This window comes from Gavia stellata, chromosome 2 (assembly GCF_030936135.1).
Source record: "Gavia stellata isolate bGavSte3 chromosome 2, bGavSte3.hap2, whole genome shotgun sequence".
Lineage (NCBI taxonomy): Eukaryota > Metazoa > Chordata > Aves > Gaviiformes > Gaviidae > Gavia > Gavia stellata.
In genome coordinates this window covers 21068613-21088366 of record NC_082595.1, presented here as the reverse complement: position 1 = coordinate 21088366, position 19754 = coordinate 21068613, and the positions used below count along the sequence as shown (strand labels likewise).

At 38.6% G+C, this 19754-nt stretch overlaps 1 protein-coding gene across 2 annotated transcripts in view; it reads left to right on the top strand.

Moving 5' to 3' along the window:
- LTBP1 (latent transforming growth factor beta binding protein 1) overlaps positions 1–19754 on the top strand; it is a 205301-nt gene that overhangs the window by 41794 nt on the left and 143753 nt on the right. The window contains exon 4 of one of the 2 annotated variants that reach the window (XM_059835783.1): positions 8040–8215. In XM_059835783.1, the coding sequence (XP_059691766.1) occupies positions 8040–8215 (176 nt within the window). Of the gene's footprint in view, positions 1–8039; positions 8216–19754 lie in introns of those variants that run through there. The other variant, XM_059835788.1, reaches the window with a different exon arrangement.

The window sequence follows — 19754 nt, the reverse complement described above, 5'->3', positions numbered from 1 at the left end:
ATATGTCCAAGAAAAAGTGTATCTGTTCTGTTCCGTATCATTGCCCATTTTAAGTTTGCAATGCTGTTTTAGAATTTAGGGTTTCTTAGTAGCCTCTTAAGTACTCAAAGTCTTTTTCAAATTTCAAATAAATTATATCAACCAACTGGGCTCTTTGTCTGCTGTTTTAACATGCTCAAGAATTTGAGTAGATTAGTGATGCATGGTTTTCCTTTGCAGCAGCTGTGCTCATTTGCCTTTATTGTATAACATCTGTCGTGGGTGTTTGTTTCTATTTTTAATTGTCATTTCAGCATATTTTTCTAATACCAATGTCTGTCTCATGGGTGGACAGCTTAGAAATTATCTCTAGTAAATGTGTCTTTATCAGAGTGATTTTTTTTTATTACAGTGTCAGTGTAATATTCAGTAACATGCCACTAGCCCTATGAAAACAAAAGTGATTTTTCTGTAGAAAATGTAATGTGAAACAGGAAAGGGATATCGTATGTGAATTTTACTAAGGATTATCTATTGAACTTGCTCAGTGCTCTGGTTAAGTAAGTTTGCCGTTAACTAGTGACTTTCATCTTGACTTACTGTTGCAACATAGTGAATGCCTGAAGGTCAAATTTTTAATGCAAGCATTTGTGACACTTGCAGCCATTCTTATTGAAAGCTGAATGTTAATGAGTTTGATACCCTCCCTGATTTCCAAAAGACATTGACAAAGTATCTTACATGTATCTTGTATTATCAAACGTAATGTCCTGGTGTGGGTGTGGGGTGGGAAATCAACAAAAGCAGGTTAACAAGAACAAGTCAGCAACACACCTAGGTTTTTTGTTTTGGGTTTTTAGTTTGGTTTTTTTTTGCCTCCTTGAACTTTGCTGGTAAGAGGTGCCTGATGAGTTAAAGGTGTATATATGTTTGAGAACAAAATAATCTGGATATAGAATTAATTCATCTGGATACATGAAGAGCTTCAGTCATTCAGTGTTTGTGAAGGTATGCATAGATAATGAATCATTTGTAGCTTCTAGTTGTTCATTCGGTGCGTGGTGAAAAGGGAAGTTTGTAAGTTGCTGTTACAGTGAGACTACAGACTTGTGTCTGTTTCTTGTTGTTTCATATTGGATTTTCCTAGCCTTCATGCATACTGTTTCCTTAAGTGTTGGTTTACTTTGAGGGTAGTTGAGACTTAATACTCTAAGACGACTTTTTTAGATTTGCATCAGTTGTATCTTGATGGCCCTTTGGGAGAAGGGTAGAACAAACTTTCTGTGCCCATTCTAATGAAAAGATTTAGTAGGCAAGCTTTCCTTTTTCTTACTGATAGAAGTATCATTTATATAATTTAATTCCTTTTCAGAATGAGTATTCTTCAAATTTAATCTTTAAATGCTCTATTATGTGAGAAATGCTTGTCTGCTGTTGCATAACTTGCAAGAACTGTAGATTCCATCAAGTTGTGTGACTGAGCATCTGTATCTTTGCTCTGTATCTAAATATTCATCCAACAGATACACTTTTGCCTTAAAACCTTTTTCTGCTTTTTGACATCTAGAAAATGAATTGTTGCTCGTGATTCTGGAAAACTGGGTGTACCTCTTCTCTTTAGAAACTTGGAAGAATGTTCATAAATGTACATGTTTCAGTTTATTCTGTTGTATGCAGAAGATGGAATGAATCAATGGAGTCATAGTTGCACTTAGTTTGAAAACACTGTTGTTTCACAGAGCTTTAGTTCAGCTGTTGCACCACCTTATGCTGGCAAAAGGATTCCAACCAATGAGCAATTCAGTTGAGTCTGTGAGTACAGGGCTAGCTTTATTAGCAAAGACTTAAGAGTAGATAATCCCTGAAAGTGTCCTCAAGGATTTCACCACAGAAATAATATTTAAGTTGGGCAAAACTGGTAGTTGTGGATAAAAGTTAATGTTTTAAATTTCTGTGGGAAACTTTGTAAACAATTTTGATTCCCTGTTTACCTTTTATCTTGGTGTAGATTAAATATCTTTATGAAGATTTGTAGTATTACTTCCTTTACAAATCAAATCAACTTGATTATGATCAAATAAGATCTTGTCTACAGTGTAAATAACATCTTAACCTTTTAAAGGGGTAAAAAAAGTAAAAATTAATAATTTGAAGTTATTGTTTGAAAATAAATTAGTCATATCCAAACCATGATCTTTGCAAATTTTTGCCTGGGGAAAAATGTATCACAAAGATACCAAGTCAAGGCAGGTTTATAATGAAAAAACTAATGCAACCCTAGTTATTGTAGAGCAGGCAGGTCTCAGTGCTTGCTTTGCAGTGTTTGCACTATATTTCAGGGACAGGATTTTTAATTATGCATTAAAAAGTACATTTTTGTACGTAAAACTCAACTTTGTGCAGAACTTTTGCAATGGTGAAAAGAAAAAGCTTGAATGCTTCCGCTCTTTCATCTTTTGTGATTGGTGGGACATTGTGAAATAAGCCATGCTTGATTAATGTTGGGTGTGATAATGTAAAGGGCTTTGAAGAAATCCATCTGTTCATCATCAGCTGGGAAGTTAAACTTTTTCATGTATCTTTAAAAAAAAAAATCAGAGAAGCAATGTAAGGAGGAAACAGCTGGCAAAGGTCAGGCTGAACTAGCAACTGAATTTTAATAATTTACAGGGTGGCGGGGATTTAGTTCTATTTTCATGCCTTTTAAACTGTCCTGCATATTTTCTTTATCATCTCATAATTTTAGAAAATGCTGGGTTTTCTTCTTTTTGACTGTTCATTGTGAGTTTGAGAGGAGGTAGTGAAGGAGGAATTAATTTGTAGGTTTGTATAAAAGGATTGTGTTAGCAATTTAGATTTTTTTAAGTATTGCTAGCTAGGAGCCAAGCATGGGAGCATCAGACTTACAGTAAATAAAATAATAAAGCAGCCTGAGTCAGGCTTGTCTTATTTAGTCTAGACGGTACTTTTCATGCCAAATGTTGCTGGTCTGGTTTCTGCTTGCCAGAGTTACTCTGATACATCACATTCCTTGTTTGCTTTTATCAAGCAAGAGAGCTTTCTTTTGTATGATAGTTAGCTGTCAATGTTTGTTCTCCCTCTGCAGTGCTGTTGTAGGCTTATTAGTATTTTTCATATTGTTTGTTTGTTGAAAATGCAATTAGATGTATGTTTGTCTGCCTAGTGTACACTTCAGCAATGGAAAGGTTTTGTCAAGTTTATTAACTTAATGTCAGTTTTGAGCATCTAATTACAAACTACCAGATAAATTAGTGACATAAGCCTGTGTAATGCAAAAAACTTGTGCAGTCTTGGCTGTTTCATGCAAAATTTAAAGACTGGAACTAACGATTGCATCTTTTTAACTAAGTGTTACAGGGCCCATTGGTAATACTTGAATATTTTGTATTGCACCAATGCCCAGGGGTTCCACTGAGTTGTGCAGCATTCAGATGTGCAGTAAGCAACATGCTGAAGTTGGGAAGCAATAAAATACCTTCAGTTGCAGTGATGGTTGTTATTAATGATAACAACTATTTATCTCAAGTATAGTGGCCATCAGTTGATGAGGATGCCTTAATTTCTTTGTTTTAAATTATAAAATCCTGGTTTAGAGTGTCTGTGACCTACTTCAAGTATCCTCCTGTGGACTGCGGTAGCAAGATAGCACCAGCTATTCCTAGTGGCCTTGAACCTTGAGTAGTGTTGTGAAGAAATCAGTCTATCCTGCTACTTATTTATTAATTTGGATATTTCAACACTGGGAATAGATGCAAACACTCTATTCACTGCCTAGCATTTCTATCCTAATCTGAACAGAGATTAAATGGCCTGAACCATTTGCCTTGGGACAACTAAATGAATCTGAGCCTAATAGCAGGCTTTGCTTTTGCTTTGTGCCAGGGGCCCCTGGCACAGGTGATGTGACTGTGGATACAGCATCTGGGCCCCCATGCAAAGATAGGACCAGCATGAGGGGCTCAGGCAGAGCTCCAGAACTTGGCAGAGGCCACCCTACAGGGAAGAAGCAGTAGTACTCCCGGGCTCATAGGATGGCTGGCACCAACAGTTATAGCAACAACCATTACTTATTAGAGGATTTGGAATACATTGTAGTAGAGCTGTTAAGATCATTTCCAAAGGCTCACTAGGGACTGGGGTGACGTTTGTTACCAAACAAGGCCTGAAATGTTTCCTTGTGTCATCTTACATTTGTATGAACAGTTTTCAGTGCTGACATATTACTTGTCTTCTCTCTGAGGCTCAGGCTCCCCTCTGTCTTCTAAGGTCAATTAGAATGGATAGTTATGAAGATTTTTCACAGGGATCAATACAAGGAAAAAAAACCAACCCTCACTGTGTTGCTGAGCCCACTAGGAATTGTATCTTCTTACTTAGAAGTCCTGCAGCACTGAAGGATCCCCTATGTGCTGGGCTAGGAAAACAAACCTGGGTCCTTCACCAGTGTGTATACTCAAGCCATTGATAGAGCTATGTGACTGGTCTCATATAGCTCCCATGATGTAGTTAGAGGAGTATCCTTGGTTCTAGTGGAAGATGCAGCATCTCAGTTAGCTATGCAATATCCTTTTGATTATGAACTAACAACTTTAAGAAACTAGGTCATGTTGAGAAGAATTTGAATATCACTCACATATCACTCTCTACAACTACCTGAAAGGGGGTTGCAGAGAGGTGGGTGCTGGTCTCTTCTCCCAAGTGACTAGCGACAGGACAAGAGGAAATGGCCTCAAGTTGTGCCAGGGGAAGCTCAGGCTGGATATTAGGAAAAATTTCTTTACTGAGAGAGTGGTGAAACACTGGAAGAGGCTGCCCAGGGAAGTGGTAGAGTCGCCCTCACTGGAGGCGTTCAAGGAACGTGTGGACGAGGCATTGTGGGATGTGGTTTAGTGGGCATGGTGGTGTTGGTTGATGGTTGGACTTGATGATCTTACAGGTCTTTTCCAACTGTAGTGATTCTGTGATCACAAGAACAGTCAGAATAGGAGGGTCTCATAATTGCCTTGATGTTTGACCGTATCAGCTCCTGCTGGAACTGCACTTCTCATGAGCAGGACCAGTCGAGCTTGTCAGATGTCTGGCAAAAACCTGCTGCCAGTTAGCTTACAGAATCACAGAATCACTAAGGTGATTACATACACATCAGCAGTGGGTGTCCAATTCTGGTAAACTTCTAAACATTTGGAGTACTTTTGTGTGTACCTATACTCAAGATCTTTAGTAGTTATACACCAAGATCATCAAAACTGAGGGTAATTGTGCAAGAAAAAGGGTTTAGACAACTCTCTCATGCAACTAGCGTAAGCATACACCTTGATACAAGAATAGGCAATTTACTGTGTTGAAACTAAGATTAAGAACTCACACATCAGGTGAAGGTGTTTCCTTTTAAAGAACTGGAGTATCTAGAGTAAAGATTACAGCTTTCCTGTGTACTACTGAGTAAACCACTCTCTTGCAAAACAAAGCTTACTCTTATACTGCCTTAACAATAATTAATTCACATTACTATTAATGCAAACTAAATTAAAGAAGAAAATAACAATACCTGAAAAGGAAGGAAGGGGCAACTTTTATGAACTCCGGTGGTAAAACTTTCAGCCTCCAACATATGGCATTCCTGTCTTTGGTGTGGTGTTGGGTTTTTAAATTATTTTTTAAATTTAAATTTTAAGTGCTATGATGGACTCTATTTTGTGTTGACAGGATTGGGCTACAGTGTGGCTGGGTATGTGGCAATATAAAAGGTAACACTTTACAACATGTTATAGCCTTAACAGAAAACAGACAGGTACTTAAATGGCAGCATTTGTGTCCTGTCGAAGAAGATAACACCATTAAACTTAAATATATTTAACTTCTAATAGATTGCTGTAGTATGAACTTCTGTAGTATTTTGACCTTTGTTGTCATGACCTGCTTACACATAACATGGGAAGAATTCAGTATAGACCCTCTTATGTCCAGGTACAGAAATGGTTGTCCTTATATATAGGTGTCAAACAGGATCAGTAGAAAAAACAATTTGTGTGGGAAGGATTGTAGGGACTCTTCAAAGAAATGAAATTCATATGTAAGCAGTACTGAAGGCAGTGACTTCAGCTTTATCTCAGGCTGAGGACTTCCTGGTGATACTTCTTATCAGACTGTGTTGAATTCTGAGCCTGACCTCCAACATCCCTGAAGCCTCTCTTCGGATCTGCTGGTGAGAAACCTAAAGACAACATGGAAAGTACAGTATTCTCTCTTAATCTGGGGAAGGGACTTTTACTGAATATAATGAGACTGTGTAAGCACTGTATTAGAAAAATTTGAGTTGGAATTAGTCTGAGGAGTTATGTTTCTGTTGTGTGTAAGAGTCATAGAATGTCTCTGTTAATGAATGCATTTTTCCTCAAACTGATCCAAGTTAACAAGAGCATCTGTGTAGGACAAAACCCCATTGTCTTTTCTAACCACAAATCCATTGGCTACAGCAGTTACTAAGCATCCTCGAATAACATGACTAAGGAATCAGGCATTGCTTTGGAGATAGGGGCTGGCTCAGGCTCCACATGTCAGAAAGCAATATAATAACCATCTGACTTCTCACTCAGCTGAAAGTCTTCAGTCCCACTGCTGTGGGGAAGTGCCGCTCAGCTGTCCTCTGTGATATAGGGCCCATGCCTTATTCTCAGAGGATGGTTATTTACCCTGCAGAGCTGTGGCTCTTTGAGTGATGGTTGTTACAAATCCCATGACTTTCCCATTTTTCCACTTTTGCAGACTGAACTTACTGCAGACCCTTAGTTGAGAAGAAAGTGAGGGAAGCTTACAGCATCCCACTCCTTATGCCATCATTTGAGTGAAGGACAAGGCAGTCCTAGTAGCCTCTGTTATTAGGTTAGTAATTGATACTACTCTCTGAGGAGTGCTTATCTCTACAGTGTGATCTACAGTAGCTACAACTTCTTGAAGATTTGCTATTAGTAGGTTTGTTACTTGAAGGTTTGCTATTACTTGCAAGGCAGTGGAACTCTGCAGTCCAGGGCCCCAAGTGGCTTGCAGTTTCATTGCATGTGGCTAACAGCTGTGCGATTTGCTCCCTTGCTTGTTTATTGCTGGGTCGCACTGTGGAAGAGTGAAGGCCAGTTTGTCTGTTAGTAAAGAAATGGTTCCTACTGCTGATGGTGGCTAAATAACCATGTTTTTTTGAGAGAGGGAGAAGGGAATTTCTATTGAAAGTTGGCAAGGTCTTAAGCAGTGAGAAACCGAGGTCTTAGGGAGGAATCTAACAATACAAGTAAGGAACTGGGATTGGTAGTGAGAGAATCAGTGAGCTTGAAGGAATCATCATGTTTAACAGGAAGAGGAAATAGTTTTGCTGTGAAAGGAAGCCATGTTGTTGTGGGACATTTGTCAGAGATGTTCAAAAGTGCAGGCAAAGAGAAAGCGGATGGGGAAAGTAATGTGGAGCTGCGAAACCAAGACATACTTTCTGATAAGATGGGAGACAGGCTGAAAAAGGGGAAGAGGAGCAACCCTGTGCTCTATGGCTTGAAGGGTATGGTAGGGAAGGGAGCAGGGTTTCTGGGAACAGAGGTGGAAAGTCAGCTGGGCTTAGGTTCTACTTAACATACCTGCTAAGAAATGACAACTGTAGGAAACAGAGAGAGGTTTAAATGCACCGCTGCTTCTCTGACTAGTCTAGAAAGCTCTGTGTGCTAACAAAGTTGAGCTCCAGCTCATGACTTTTGAGGACTTTTCCCCATTCCTCCCTGTTTTCTGAGCTGTCTGTGATATTTCTCTTGCTGTGTCGAAAAGGAAGTGATATAATCTGTGTAGTATTTGTTAGGTTTTTGTTGAGCTGACAAGACAATGAGAATGCTAAATGCTTGGAAAATCAGGTGCTTAACTGGAAGCTAGTAAGTTTCCCAAACTGTATTTTGAGAACTTGCACTACAGATGAATTTGTCTTTGATGTTTTTTACCAGCAGTTTCTAAGTATAATTTATTAATTCTTACATCATTCTGTCTCTTCTATTTTTTTTCTAAAACAGGATGATACCCCTTTCATCTCAGACACTGATGATGAATCTTCATCATGGCCAAACACAGGAATATGTGATCAAACCCAAATATTATCCAGTAAAAAAAGTTATTTCAGGAGATCAGTCCACCGAAGGCTCATTACCACTGAGACTGGGCCAGGATCAGCTTGCATCACCTTTTCAATGTGAGTACAACTGCAAAAAGTGTACTCCCTTCTTCCCCCTTCAAAGCTGCCCCCCCCCTTTTTTTTTTTTTAAGATCTTGAAAATTTCTTTTGTTCACCTGACTTGCAGTAACACTTCAAGACAGAAGAAGGTTAAATTAATTAAACATGAGATAGTTCTTAGATTAGCAAATGATCCAACATTCTACATCCTGTTGAGAGGCAAAACAGATTTCCTGGATGAAGAAAAATTGAACCTGATTCACTGCTGGAATCTCATAATGCTATTTCTAGATGATAGTTTTTCCTTCAGATAAAAGGTGCTTTGTGAGCACTTTGCTAGAGTAGGCATAACCATGAATGTAGTCAGCGTAAGACAGTTCCCGTTACTTCAGTATGATGGATACGCTTCTTGGAAAGCTGGAGTCCAGGATTGTGGTCTCATTGGTGACTCTTTTTCTCTATATTTAATTTATTATGTGTTTATGAACTTCTGCACAGTATGTAGGCTGCATGAGAGTTTCTGCTTCATACTTATAAAAACAGGATTGTGTGGGTGCCCAGCTTGTGGCCTTGGCTCATGCCCCATTGTGTGGGGAGCTTGAGGACAAGTTTTGGCTTAAAAGATGAAGAGCTTCATGAATTACGGGTTAGGTATTGCAGAGCGTCTGCTGGCTTGATTTGTAGAAAAGTCTCTGCAGTTAAATAATGGACTAATTAACATGGAGACTTAAGGTACTTGCAGTCTCCTGACAGACTTCCTCTGCTGTAGCACAGAGAAATACGTTCTGCTGAGGATTTAGGGAAGAGCCTTTCCTTCTAAATCTGTAAACATCGTTTCTTTGTGTGAGTATCTTTGCATTTCTGCGTTGTGCATCTTTATGGTCTGTCCGTTTATACTTAAATGCAACCCCCTGCTTTCTTGTCTGCATGTGTAAGTTCATGGATGGTTAATTAGAATCTAGGCCCTAATGGGAGAAACAGGGGGCAGCTGGAGGTCTTTCAATTTAACACTTTCAGAGTGGTGAAGTATACTGCTTGTAAAGCACTACATCCCTTTCTTCAAGCTTCAAAAGGAGATTTAATCACACTGTCAACATCAACCAATTGTCCCTTTTGCAAATAGGATACCATTGTGTTTCTTCCAGCCAGCTGTAACTTTCCTCCAAATAAGATATTAGCGGCCACCGGGTTTGGATTGTGTCCTTCTCCTCTGACAAAGAGTATACAAATCCCAGATTGTATAGTTCTCCTAGTACTTGAAGTGACTGTTGCTGGCTGGATTCCAGCCAAAAAATCTTCTCTTTTGCGCCCTTCTTTCAGGCTGTTTGAGTCAGTCTACCTTAAATACACTCAGTGTTGCTTGCAAGTACTAAGCTGCCACAAAACGAATGGGTTGTGTGAGATTTTGTTCTTCTGTTGTAGCATAAGGAAGTAACTCCCTGCAACTCATCCCTGGAAGTGTTCAAGGAATGTGTGGACGAGGCATTGTGGGATGTGGTTTAATGGGCATGGTGGTGTTAGTTGATGGTTGGACTTGATGATCTTACAGGTCTTTTCCAACCTTAATGATTCTGTGAACTCTAAGACAAAGGAGCCAGTGCTTCTAGCTCTTTCTAGCTTATTGGAGCTCCTCTGTTAATTACAGTGCTCTGAGGAACATGGCTGGGAGAAGGAAAGTCAGGAGCTGAAGACATAGAGTATTTGTTATCAAATCCTAAGAAGCCCCTCAGTGAGCAATGCATTAGTGAAACATTCTACCTTTATTGGAAAGCCTATGGTTCCTAAAACACCCAGAGGACAGATAGTTAAAACAGTTTTTGTGGCCTGGTAAGGTCAGTCGTGAGTCAGAGGTAAAATGCAGGACTAAGTCTGAGGCTATTTGTATGGTGTTCAAATTTTTGATACTGGGCTTTTGAGCAGCCTGGAAAAGGTCACTTAGGTAAAGTTGCCTCCAATTCTACATTTGTGAGGTGGGAGTCAGTGATTGCAACTTCTGATGAAGCAGTTTAGATATCTGCTAGTACAGAGTGCAGTTTGAGCTGTGTGTTATTAGAGTTTAAGATTGTATATCCCTAGCCTGAACAGGAGACTTGGAATGTGGCCAGCTGTATCTATTTAGGGTGGCTTCTAGTTTCTAGAGGTGCTGGAATGGACTCCAAGTATAGAAGACTACTTGTTTCTATAAATTTGAGTGTGAAAGTTCAATTGTCAGTATTTTAATGTTAGGGATGTTTGAATTCATTACAGTAAGGTAAGATTAGGATGTGAAATTTCATGTCAGGTGTTCTGGGATGATCACCAATATGCAGTTCCTAGCCCTGTTGTGAACTGAGGGATGAGCTCCTGCAAATTATGTCATGCTTATGGCAGGGTTAACATTAATTGTCTAGTTAATATGAGGAAATTTATGAGAGTGGCTGATGATCTCATGGTATTTTGTCACTGCTGATAAATGTATAATGGTGTTTCATGGCAGAGCCTCTTATTTCATTGTGCAAAGGAATCGGTAATGGCAATGTGGAGAGGGGGAAAATGTAGTAATTTTATTAAAAAGCAAAAGCCAAAAAGTTATTACTGAATACGTCAAGACCTTTTTTTCCTTATCATTAAATAACTTTTTTTCAGAGAAGAAATAGTAGCCATATAATATTTGGTGGCATCGCCCAAGAGTTCATAGTTATCAATTAACATGGGGTGCAAAGCAAGTGATTATGTTATTTTTTTCTGACCATTTCTATGCATTTTATTTTAAAGTATTAACATTGTGACAGAGATTGACATCTGTGAAAGATGTATTCCATAGAATAAATCTATTTTTCCAGCTTTAGCTGCAATTGGTGTTGATTTTTCTGGACTTCTACAGATTATTTCAATCCTGTGACATGAAATGGATAGACTTCAAACTGAAACAAGTGTCAGTCCTGAGATAACTTTAGAGACAGGTCTGTCCTGGCAGAGGCAAATAAGATGTGGTCTAATGGTGCTTTGGGAGGAAAACTGCCAACCCTGAGTAGGTTGCTTCTGGGCACCTTCTGATTCATAGACAGTCAGTTATGTTTGAATGTTTGAATGTCCCATTATAGCTTTTCAATTAAAATTCATTTAAGGTTCCTCCTGGAACATTTACTGTGGTGTGTTTATGAGCAGTTTCATTTCTGATAGCTTTCAGAACATGCAGTATGGTAGTCTTATTAATGACAGCAAAATGGTCTATTCCTTTTTTTGCCTTTGAAAATTAATTTTACTGTGAAGTTATATATCACATCAACGGAGCTTGAAAATTCAGTAAGCCATCAGGGTTACAATAATAGCATTTAAAGTCACTCTGGGATGTGAAATGCAGTTACCTTTCAGTAGCCATTTCTACTATCAAGCATTTTGATCTTTTTTCTGTGGGATATAAGCCTTCTCCTAAAAATAGCTAGTGTAATTAGTCATAAAGCTTATATAAAAATTAAGTTATTTAGTGATAAATTTGTAATTCTCATTCATTGTGCCTAATGGCGGAGGCTGTTACAGTTGTCCATAGTGATTTTCTTAAAAAGTCTTGGTTTTTTAAAACAAAACACACCAAAAACCGACCCTGGAAAGATCTTGAATTCAACATTTTTGAGTTCACAGACTCATTTGAATTTTCAGAATGGTCACAATTTTACTCCATAATTAATTCTTTCTCTTTATGCCTAGTATTGTAATACAGTTTTATTTATATGGCCATATATTGCTTTTTTCAAAGGGCTGTACATTCAGTACAGAAAGAGAGAAAAATCAGGATCCAAAAATATGGCATTGTATAATTTAAAGTGCTTGTCTTCAGAGCTGAAATGCTGTTCTGTTAATATGCTTCTAAATCACCTGATACAGTTATTACACTGTAAAGCATCTATCAGATTCTATTTAATCAGTGTGCTGGTATATTTAAGCTACTGCAAATTAATCTTAGATGTCTTTGTGCAGAATTAGCCAATGCATAAAGATAAGGCTTTGGAAATTCAGAGCCTTCTCAAGCAAATGAAAATAGCTCATGTTGGATAGACTGACAGCTGCAGAGAAAGTATAAATATGGTTTAGCATGAGTAGGAAGATTGAATATATAGTGGTGAAAGTAAGCTTGCAGCGGAATTGATACGATCAGCAAAGAATAACTGAAAAAGATGAGATCATGTGAATCTCAACATTTGTAATGTAAACATCAAAAATACTTTGACACATAGTTAAGGCCAGCCAGATAGCCTATCTTATATGAGCTCATCGTGAGCTCAAGAGATGCGTTGCTTTCTTAAAAGTACCTACTGGCACACTTGACCTATAATCTGCCTGAATATTTGAAACCTCAGGGTTAAAAATACTCTAAGAGTCTAACAGTAGCAATGGCATCAGCACAGAAACTTCAGCTGTAAAATTCTATTTGCAACCTAGTAATCTATAAAACAGTAGGAAGATGATACTTCTGGTAATTCAGGTACATCTACCTCAGACATTTTCCACTACTCCTCTTCTAATGACACTGTTAAACCGTAACCACTAGTCAATGTGAGCTGAGCATGGATTCTCTAAATACCAGTGCTGATCTCCCTGGCTTTATAAATGTAATGCAGAAGAAAATTAGTTACAGGAGTTCTGTGCTGTTTCTATTGGTCTAAAATGTGTAAATATATCATAATAAGCAAATGCTAAACTGAATGTGTGCTTTCTGGAATTCCTTTCAACACAGTTACTGTGAGAACTGCTTATTACAGCAGTAAGAGGCTAGGAAGTTCTGATTCAGTCTATCCACTTCTGGTGTTAAATGATTCTTCAGAAAATGCATTTAAACGTACACCTAATTTTCCAGCCTGACACAGTTGAGGGCTAGTTTTTAGTGGCATTGTCCATTTAGCCTATTGAGCTGAAAAAAGTGGAATTTCTGTTTCTGAAATCAGTTGTCCGGTGTTGTTGGAGGTTGTGTTGCCTGCATGTGTAGGGCGCTTTTGCACCCCCTTCACTGGACTACAATTCCCCATGTGTACAATGATGATGCCACCACTTCCCTGTCTTAGGGGTGTGTTGTGAAAATATATTAATTAGCGGCTGAGGTGACCGGAAATCACACTAAAAGCAAAAGGAAAACTCAAGAGTAGGTATAGACTACATTACCCACAGCTGGAACAGCATTGTGTGAAGTAAATAACTTTGTTATATAAACACATGCTTTATCCCAAGGATAAATATATGTTGAAGAAGGAAAATGAGCCTAACCTGTTTATTCAGGAAAACAATATGAAATGTATGTGAATTTTGCAACTGAAGGTGCATGTTAAGTTTATGCAATTAAATAGTATGGAAGGCTTTTTTCCTTTGTTCTAGGTAGGTGGTAGCTTTTTGATCTTCACCAAAATTCCTTATAAAATGCATTGAGGAAACTTGTCTCCTTTCTATTTTAGGTAGAAAATGAAAACATGTCTCGAATTTAAGTAGCACAGGTTACATAATGGTTAGTGAATACAGGCTTGCCACACCTTACTATAGCTTAGTTGTGCGTATTGTGCCTTGAAGTTCGACAAGTATGTGTGTATGGGTATTAGACTTTTAGAATCTGCATGTGGTTCTGTGGGCAGCACTTAAATCTTTGTGTAAAGATGAAGCTGAAACAATCATATGAAACTCATGTAACTGTTCTAACTATCGATACATTATATTGCCTCATATTTTACAACATAATTTTACATATGTTTATATATGTGAAATAAGATTAACGTGGAAGAAAGTGTCCCACCACTTAGAACTGTGATGTGCAGAATACTCTGTTACAATTTTGGCATAACAATAGCTTTCCTACTATTGGAAGCATAATGGACTGATAACTTAAAGGAGCTGTTTTTAAGCTCATACATAATTTACACATGCTGGTTTCACTGATGATTTCATAGGTTGATTTAAGCAAAACCAGGTGTTGCTTTGAAATTCTAATTTAAACTATTTTTGTGAAATTGCACCATTCTGACTTTACTACGTGACACTTATGTCATAATAATAGTATTTCTCCATCAGTAAGTATGACTAAACAGCTGTAAAATACATAAATGTTTTATTGTTTAAAAAAACGCGTACAGAGATATGACACGTGTTCCATGTAAATGCATCCGTATGATTTGACATTCTACCACAATTCAGTGTCTGTTGACTTCAGGGGAAAAGCTCCCTCAGGTCTTAAGTGGGTCAGATAGTCTTTCCACCCTTCTTGGTATTTTTTTTGTGGAACTGCCCTGTGTAAACAGCAAAATAATTCTCTCACTTGAGTGTGAGCATTGCATTCTGTTCCTGTGTATGTATGGATATTAGAGTTGAATGCTGGTAACTTTTCTAAATAGAAGTTCTGGGAAATTTGGAGCTAAGGGAGGGATGTTAAGGCTATACTCTGATTAAGCAGGGTATAGCCAGCAGAATGGGGTGGGTAAAAAGAGAATGAACAGTTAAGAGTAACAAGCAGGAAAAATCACAACACAGTCTATCTGGAGGGAATGTAGAGTCAAATTAATTTCAGTCACTCATGGGAACTGACATTCATGTCTTGCTCCTGAGGTTGTACATAATCAAATACAAATAGGGGAATGGGGTAAATGTATAAATGTCAGGGACTCTCTTGTTTTGTTTTCTCAAATGCAAAACACTTGCATGTGTGTTCAAAGCCTTTGCTCCCCTTCAAGAGGTGAGGGGGATTTTTCAGGGACATTCTAAAACATTTAAGAAAAAAAATTTGGTGCAGTCAGCATCAGGGTCAAACAACAGTGTGAGTTTTTTTATTACAAAACCCAAACAATTTCAGTAAAGCATCCTTTTCCTCTCTCCCATTTAAGAACATTACCCATACTGCTATTGAAAGGCATGACAGTTCATAACAGCCATTTAAATTTTGCATTTGATTCCAGTGGTTCTTGGAAACAAGAGGCTAAACTCCAAATATAAATTAAGTGGCTTAACGAGATTCACGCTAATGTGGTTAACTCTATCAAATCAAGCAGCATATTTACTTTGCTTTTGCTTTAAAATGTAGAGTGACAAATTCTGAAAAAAATAACTTCAACAAATTAACATAGTTTATTTAGCAATTATAAAAGACTATGGAGTTCTTTGAAATCTTTGGAGACAGAACAGCTCTGTATAAATACGAACTGCTTCTCTCAATATACTATAGCTGCAACCCTTTTAACAATACCCTTTCTAAGCTGTCTTTGTGATTGTTTGTGTATCTATAAAGGGTTCACAACTGAGGAGGCCAGTAAATCAGCACCCCTAAAAAAGTAATGTATTTTTCTCTTTGGACTCCAAAAAAGATTTTTATGGCCCTGAGCTCACCAATAATTGAATGTCTGCGTGACAGACAAAGGCTGCTGGTGCTTTTATAGGAACATCTAAATGTTACATCCACCCAAAAATGAATGATCATCTTTCTATACTTTAATATATGGAGGCCAAGATTGACAAACAGCAGTGTGGGGGAAAAATGTTGGAAAAACAGATTGGTGATCTGGCAAACAGAATTAAAATCAGTTCAAAACATGTTATAGCTAGGGAAAAACACAGACTGAGACAAATGCATCTCAATTGCTGTGATGAAAGAGAATTGGCTCCAAACCAAAGATTTCTCAAGAAGAAAAAGAGAAGAGACTTTCCAGAAAATTCTGTAGGGGAAAACCTCTATGACATGTTTGAAAAATACTAATTTAGCTGAATATAGAGACCAATTGAACCCATATAAATAAAGATTAAAAGTCCCTTAGCCAGGCTAACTCCAGAGTTGCTGTGATAAAAGTCTTGGATACCAAGAATTGGTTCTGACTGTTGCAAATAGCTAAGTCTGGTTTTATTCATAGGAGTTGTGAAAGTGCTCTGCTCTTATGTCAGTGCCATCACCCATGCCAGAAGGAATGAACAAAAGTTGACAAAAAAGTACTTCAAGAAGAAGGTCCTTTCATACCCAGTGAAACGGAGATTTCAGAATCAGCGACATCCTTATTTCTGTAGTCATTTTTCCCCCCTTCAGAAAATTAAAGGAAAAAAAGATCTTGGTTTCATGCAGTGCTGAAAGAGATTTTTTTTAATGGTGATTCAGCATGCAGAGAGGGCTATGTTCATTTATAACTTAATTCCATGATGTTCTGTCCTTTGTCACTGTTTACAGTTTGACTTCCTTAGTGCTTTTCAGTTGCTTCCTTTCAGGAAATGGAATGTTAAGTGAATATACTTAGGTAATATTAATTTAATTTTTATTCCCTATTCTTTCTGGAAATGGTAAACACTTTGAGTGTTGCACCTAAGACTTGGTTTCTCATTTAAGGGAGTCACGTACCCTGGGAGGGGAAAACTGTGTCTATCTCAAGAATTTATTTTCTAAAGAAATAACATTCTTCTAACTTAAGACTTGTAATACTATCATAGGGCAGGGTAAAGTCTGTTGTCTTGATGGTGAAAGGAGCTTAGATAATTACCTTAGGCAAAATGCATAATTTCAGATGAGTGAGATTGGGTGGGAATGAGTCTTAATGCTCAGTGTGTAAAGGCCTAATTCAGACCTTCTTGAAAGAGTCCTGCTGATAAAGTGGACAGTACCAGTTGTACTTAACTGGTAATAACTACTAAAGTGTCAGTGACACTAACCTGTGTTCAACTGTGCCCACCTGACCTTCTGTATGGCTGTAAGTTTGTGTAAAGATGCAGACTTCACTATCTGAGCGTGCAATACTTGCAGTAGTATCTGCAATAGCCTCCATCAGTGGAAAATTGCTTCTGGTGGGCTGTGAGGTCATTGCTGCTTCATTACAGCTGAGATGAGCATTGTGTAGAATGGCTTTCTGTCCTAGACATAAAGACAATTGTCTGTATCTAAATGTGGCTTTTTGGCTTTTGTTCCCTTATCCCTCAAGTGTGAAAGCCTTTTGGGCCCAGATATGCTTTAAAGTACCTAAGAATCTGAGTAACTTGAATGGGAGTTAAAAAAGGCTTGTGGACCTGAATCCTGTGCTAGGTTGCTTATAGCTGGAGTTGTCTCTGGCCCCAAACCTGAAGCATGGATGTGAACTTTCAAGCATGAGACTCTTGAGGAGCTTGAAGTTCTGTTTCAGGAGAATTGCTTCGCTCTGAAGAAGACAGGCGATCTGGGTGCTAATATTTTGCTTAATTCCGACCTGCACCACTGGCTTAATTCCTGGGCCACTCATCCACCTACCGATCCTTAGAAGTGCAGTCAACTAAGCCTTGCTAAACTCTCCTGCAGGATTAAGCTCCCGAAGGAGTGCTATAGTGTAGTCATGGTTGGGTTTGGAACCCAGCTGTAGTGAAGAGTCACGCAGTTCCTCAAAGAAATGTGTCTGAGCCCTAAAAGGATTTGAACTAAGCAGTCTTACATCCTCAGCGTTTCCTGTTTAATGGGTTGGGCACATTCCTGTTCCGTGTGCTGGTTAGGCTGCTTGCTTCATGCAATTAACTTCTCTCATCCCTTGTACAAGAGACCTCGGACTGATTAGTGGTATAACTCAAGGCTGAAATTTAATGTTTTTAGCATTGTATCCATTTGTGGATCTAGTCTACGTGTAATACCTTTAAAACAAATAAAAACCAGATTAAAACAAATAAAAAACAGATTAAAAGAATTATCCCCCAATAAATTCAATTGATCAGAATTGAGGCTGTTCTGTCAGACATCTTAAACCACATTGCAGTCTCTAATTTATTTGGGTTGGTATATTTTTCTGGAACATCCTAAACTATGTAAAGGGAAGTGATAATTATATTTCTCACTTCCAAAATTGCTTTAAGCATGGAAAATGGCTGTAGTTCAAAATAGGATGTTCGTTGCTTGCAGATTGCAGATAGAGAATCTTTGTAGTGGTAAAAAAGACAAGGAAGACAAAAGGTGATTCATAAAACCTGCTGACAGAGATCCCAGATTTCAAATCTGTGTGATTTGTGTGTTACGCACTTGCACAGGACAAAAATTACTGTAATTACTGTGAATTCCTCTGACTTGCTTTAAAAAGGCTGTGTCAGTAACAGAATTTATCAGCAAAGGGTGCATGGGGGGCATGTAAATACAATTATGAATGCCTTTCAAAATGATCTCAGCACTTGTGCCTGCATGTGCTCCTTTGATACTTAAGTGACAGACATCCCTATAAAAGAAAACACAACAAGCATGTCTTGTAGACAGCAGAGAGTTTGTCAGAATCTGCCAAAATTAATGAAGAAAACCTACTTGAATGGAGTGAGTTTTGCTGTAGTAAATTGCTTGAAACAATACATTGTATATTGTCATCTGGATCTTAAACTGAGATCAATAGAACTGAAGAGTGGGTTATTTGCCTCTCTGTTGTGGTTTAACCCCAGCTGGCAACTAAGCACCACACAGCTGCTTGCTCACTCACTCCCCCCAGGTGGGATGGGGGAGAGAATCAGAAGGGTAAAAGTGAGAAAACTCGTGGGTTGAGATAAAGACAGTTTAATAGGTAAAGCAAAAGCTGCGCAGGCAAGCAAAGCAAAACAAGGAATTCATTCACTACTTCCCATCGGCAGGCAGATGTTCAGCCATCTCCAGGAAAGCAGGGCTCCATCATGCCTAACGGTTACTTGGGAAGACAAACGCCATCACTCCAAATGTCCCTCCCTTCCTTCTTCTTCCCCCAGCTTTATATGCTGAGCATGACGTCATATGGTATGGAATATCCCTTTGGTCAGTTGGGGTCAGCTGTCCCGGCTGTGTCCCCTCCCAACTCCTTGTGCACCCCCAGCCTACTCGCTGGTGGGGTGGTGTGAGGAGCAGAAAAGGCCTTGACTCTGTGTAAGCACTGCTCAGCAGTAACTAAAACATCCCTGTGCTATCAATACTGTTTCCAGCACAAATCCAAAATGCAGCCCCATACTAGCTGCTGTGAAGAAAATTAACTCTACCCCAGCCAAAACCAGCACACTCTCCTAGATTAGACCAAAAATTTTGCTGTTTTTTTGGGGGATGGTGGGGGTGGTGATGAGGAAGACCGCAGAAGTCCCTCTTGTCTTTGCTGTGGCAGGGAGCAAGGAAGAGATTGTATCCCTGTGATAATCAGGAAGGAAAAAGGCTTTTCCAGGTACCTTCTTTTCAGTTATCATCTTCCTTATCTTGGAAGCATCAAGTCTTCTGGATGATTTCTTTGTCTGTCTGTCAAGGATGCTGAAGAAGCAAGCAGGGCTTAAAAAGGGGGTAAAGAAACAAGAGTGCAATAGAAGCAAGAAGTCTGAGAGCTCATTTCTGACTGGAGGGAGAAGATTGTGGTTGGAACATCTAAACAAGACAGAAGGAAGAAATGATGTGTAGATGTTGTGACATAGCTAGTCAGAAATAGGTATAGAGAGAAGTGTGTATAATAGCAGTGGTGGCCATAAGAATGGTAACAAAAAGAAGCTGTGGAGACTACTGTTCAGTTACTGTCATAATAGGTAGCTGGGTCATGTTTTGCTCTTTGAAGCCCTATGGGTTTGCATAAAGGTAATAGAACTGAATACTTGAAAAGTGACAAAATATCAAAGGTTAAGCTGTATTAACTAA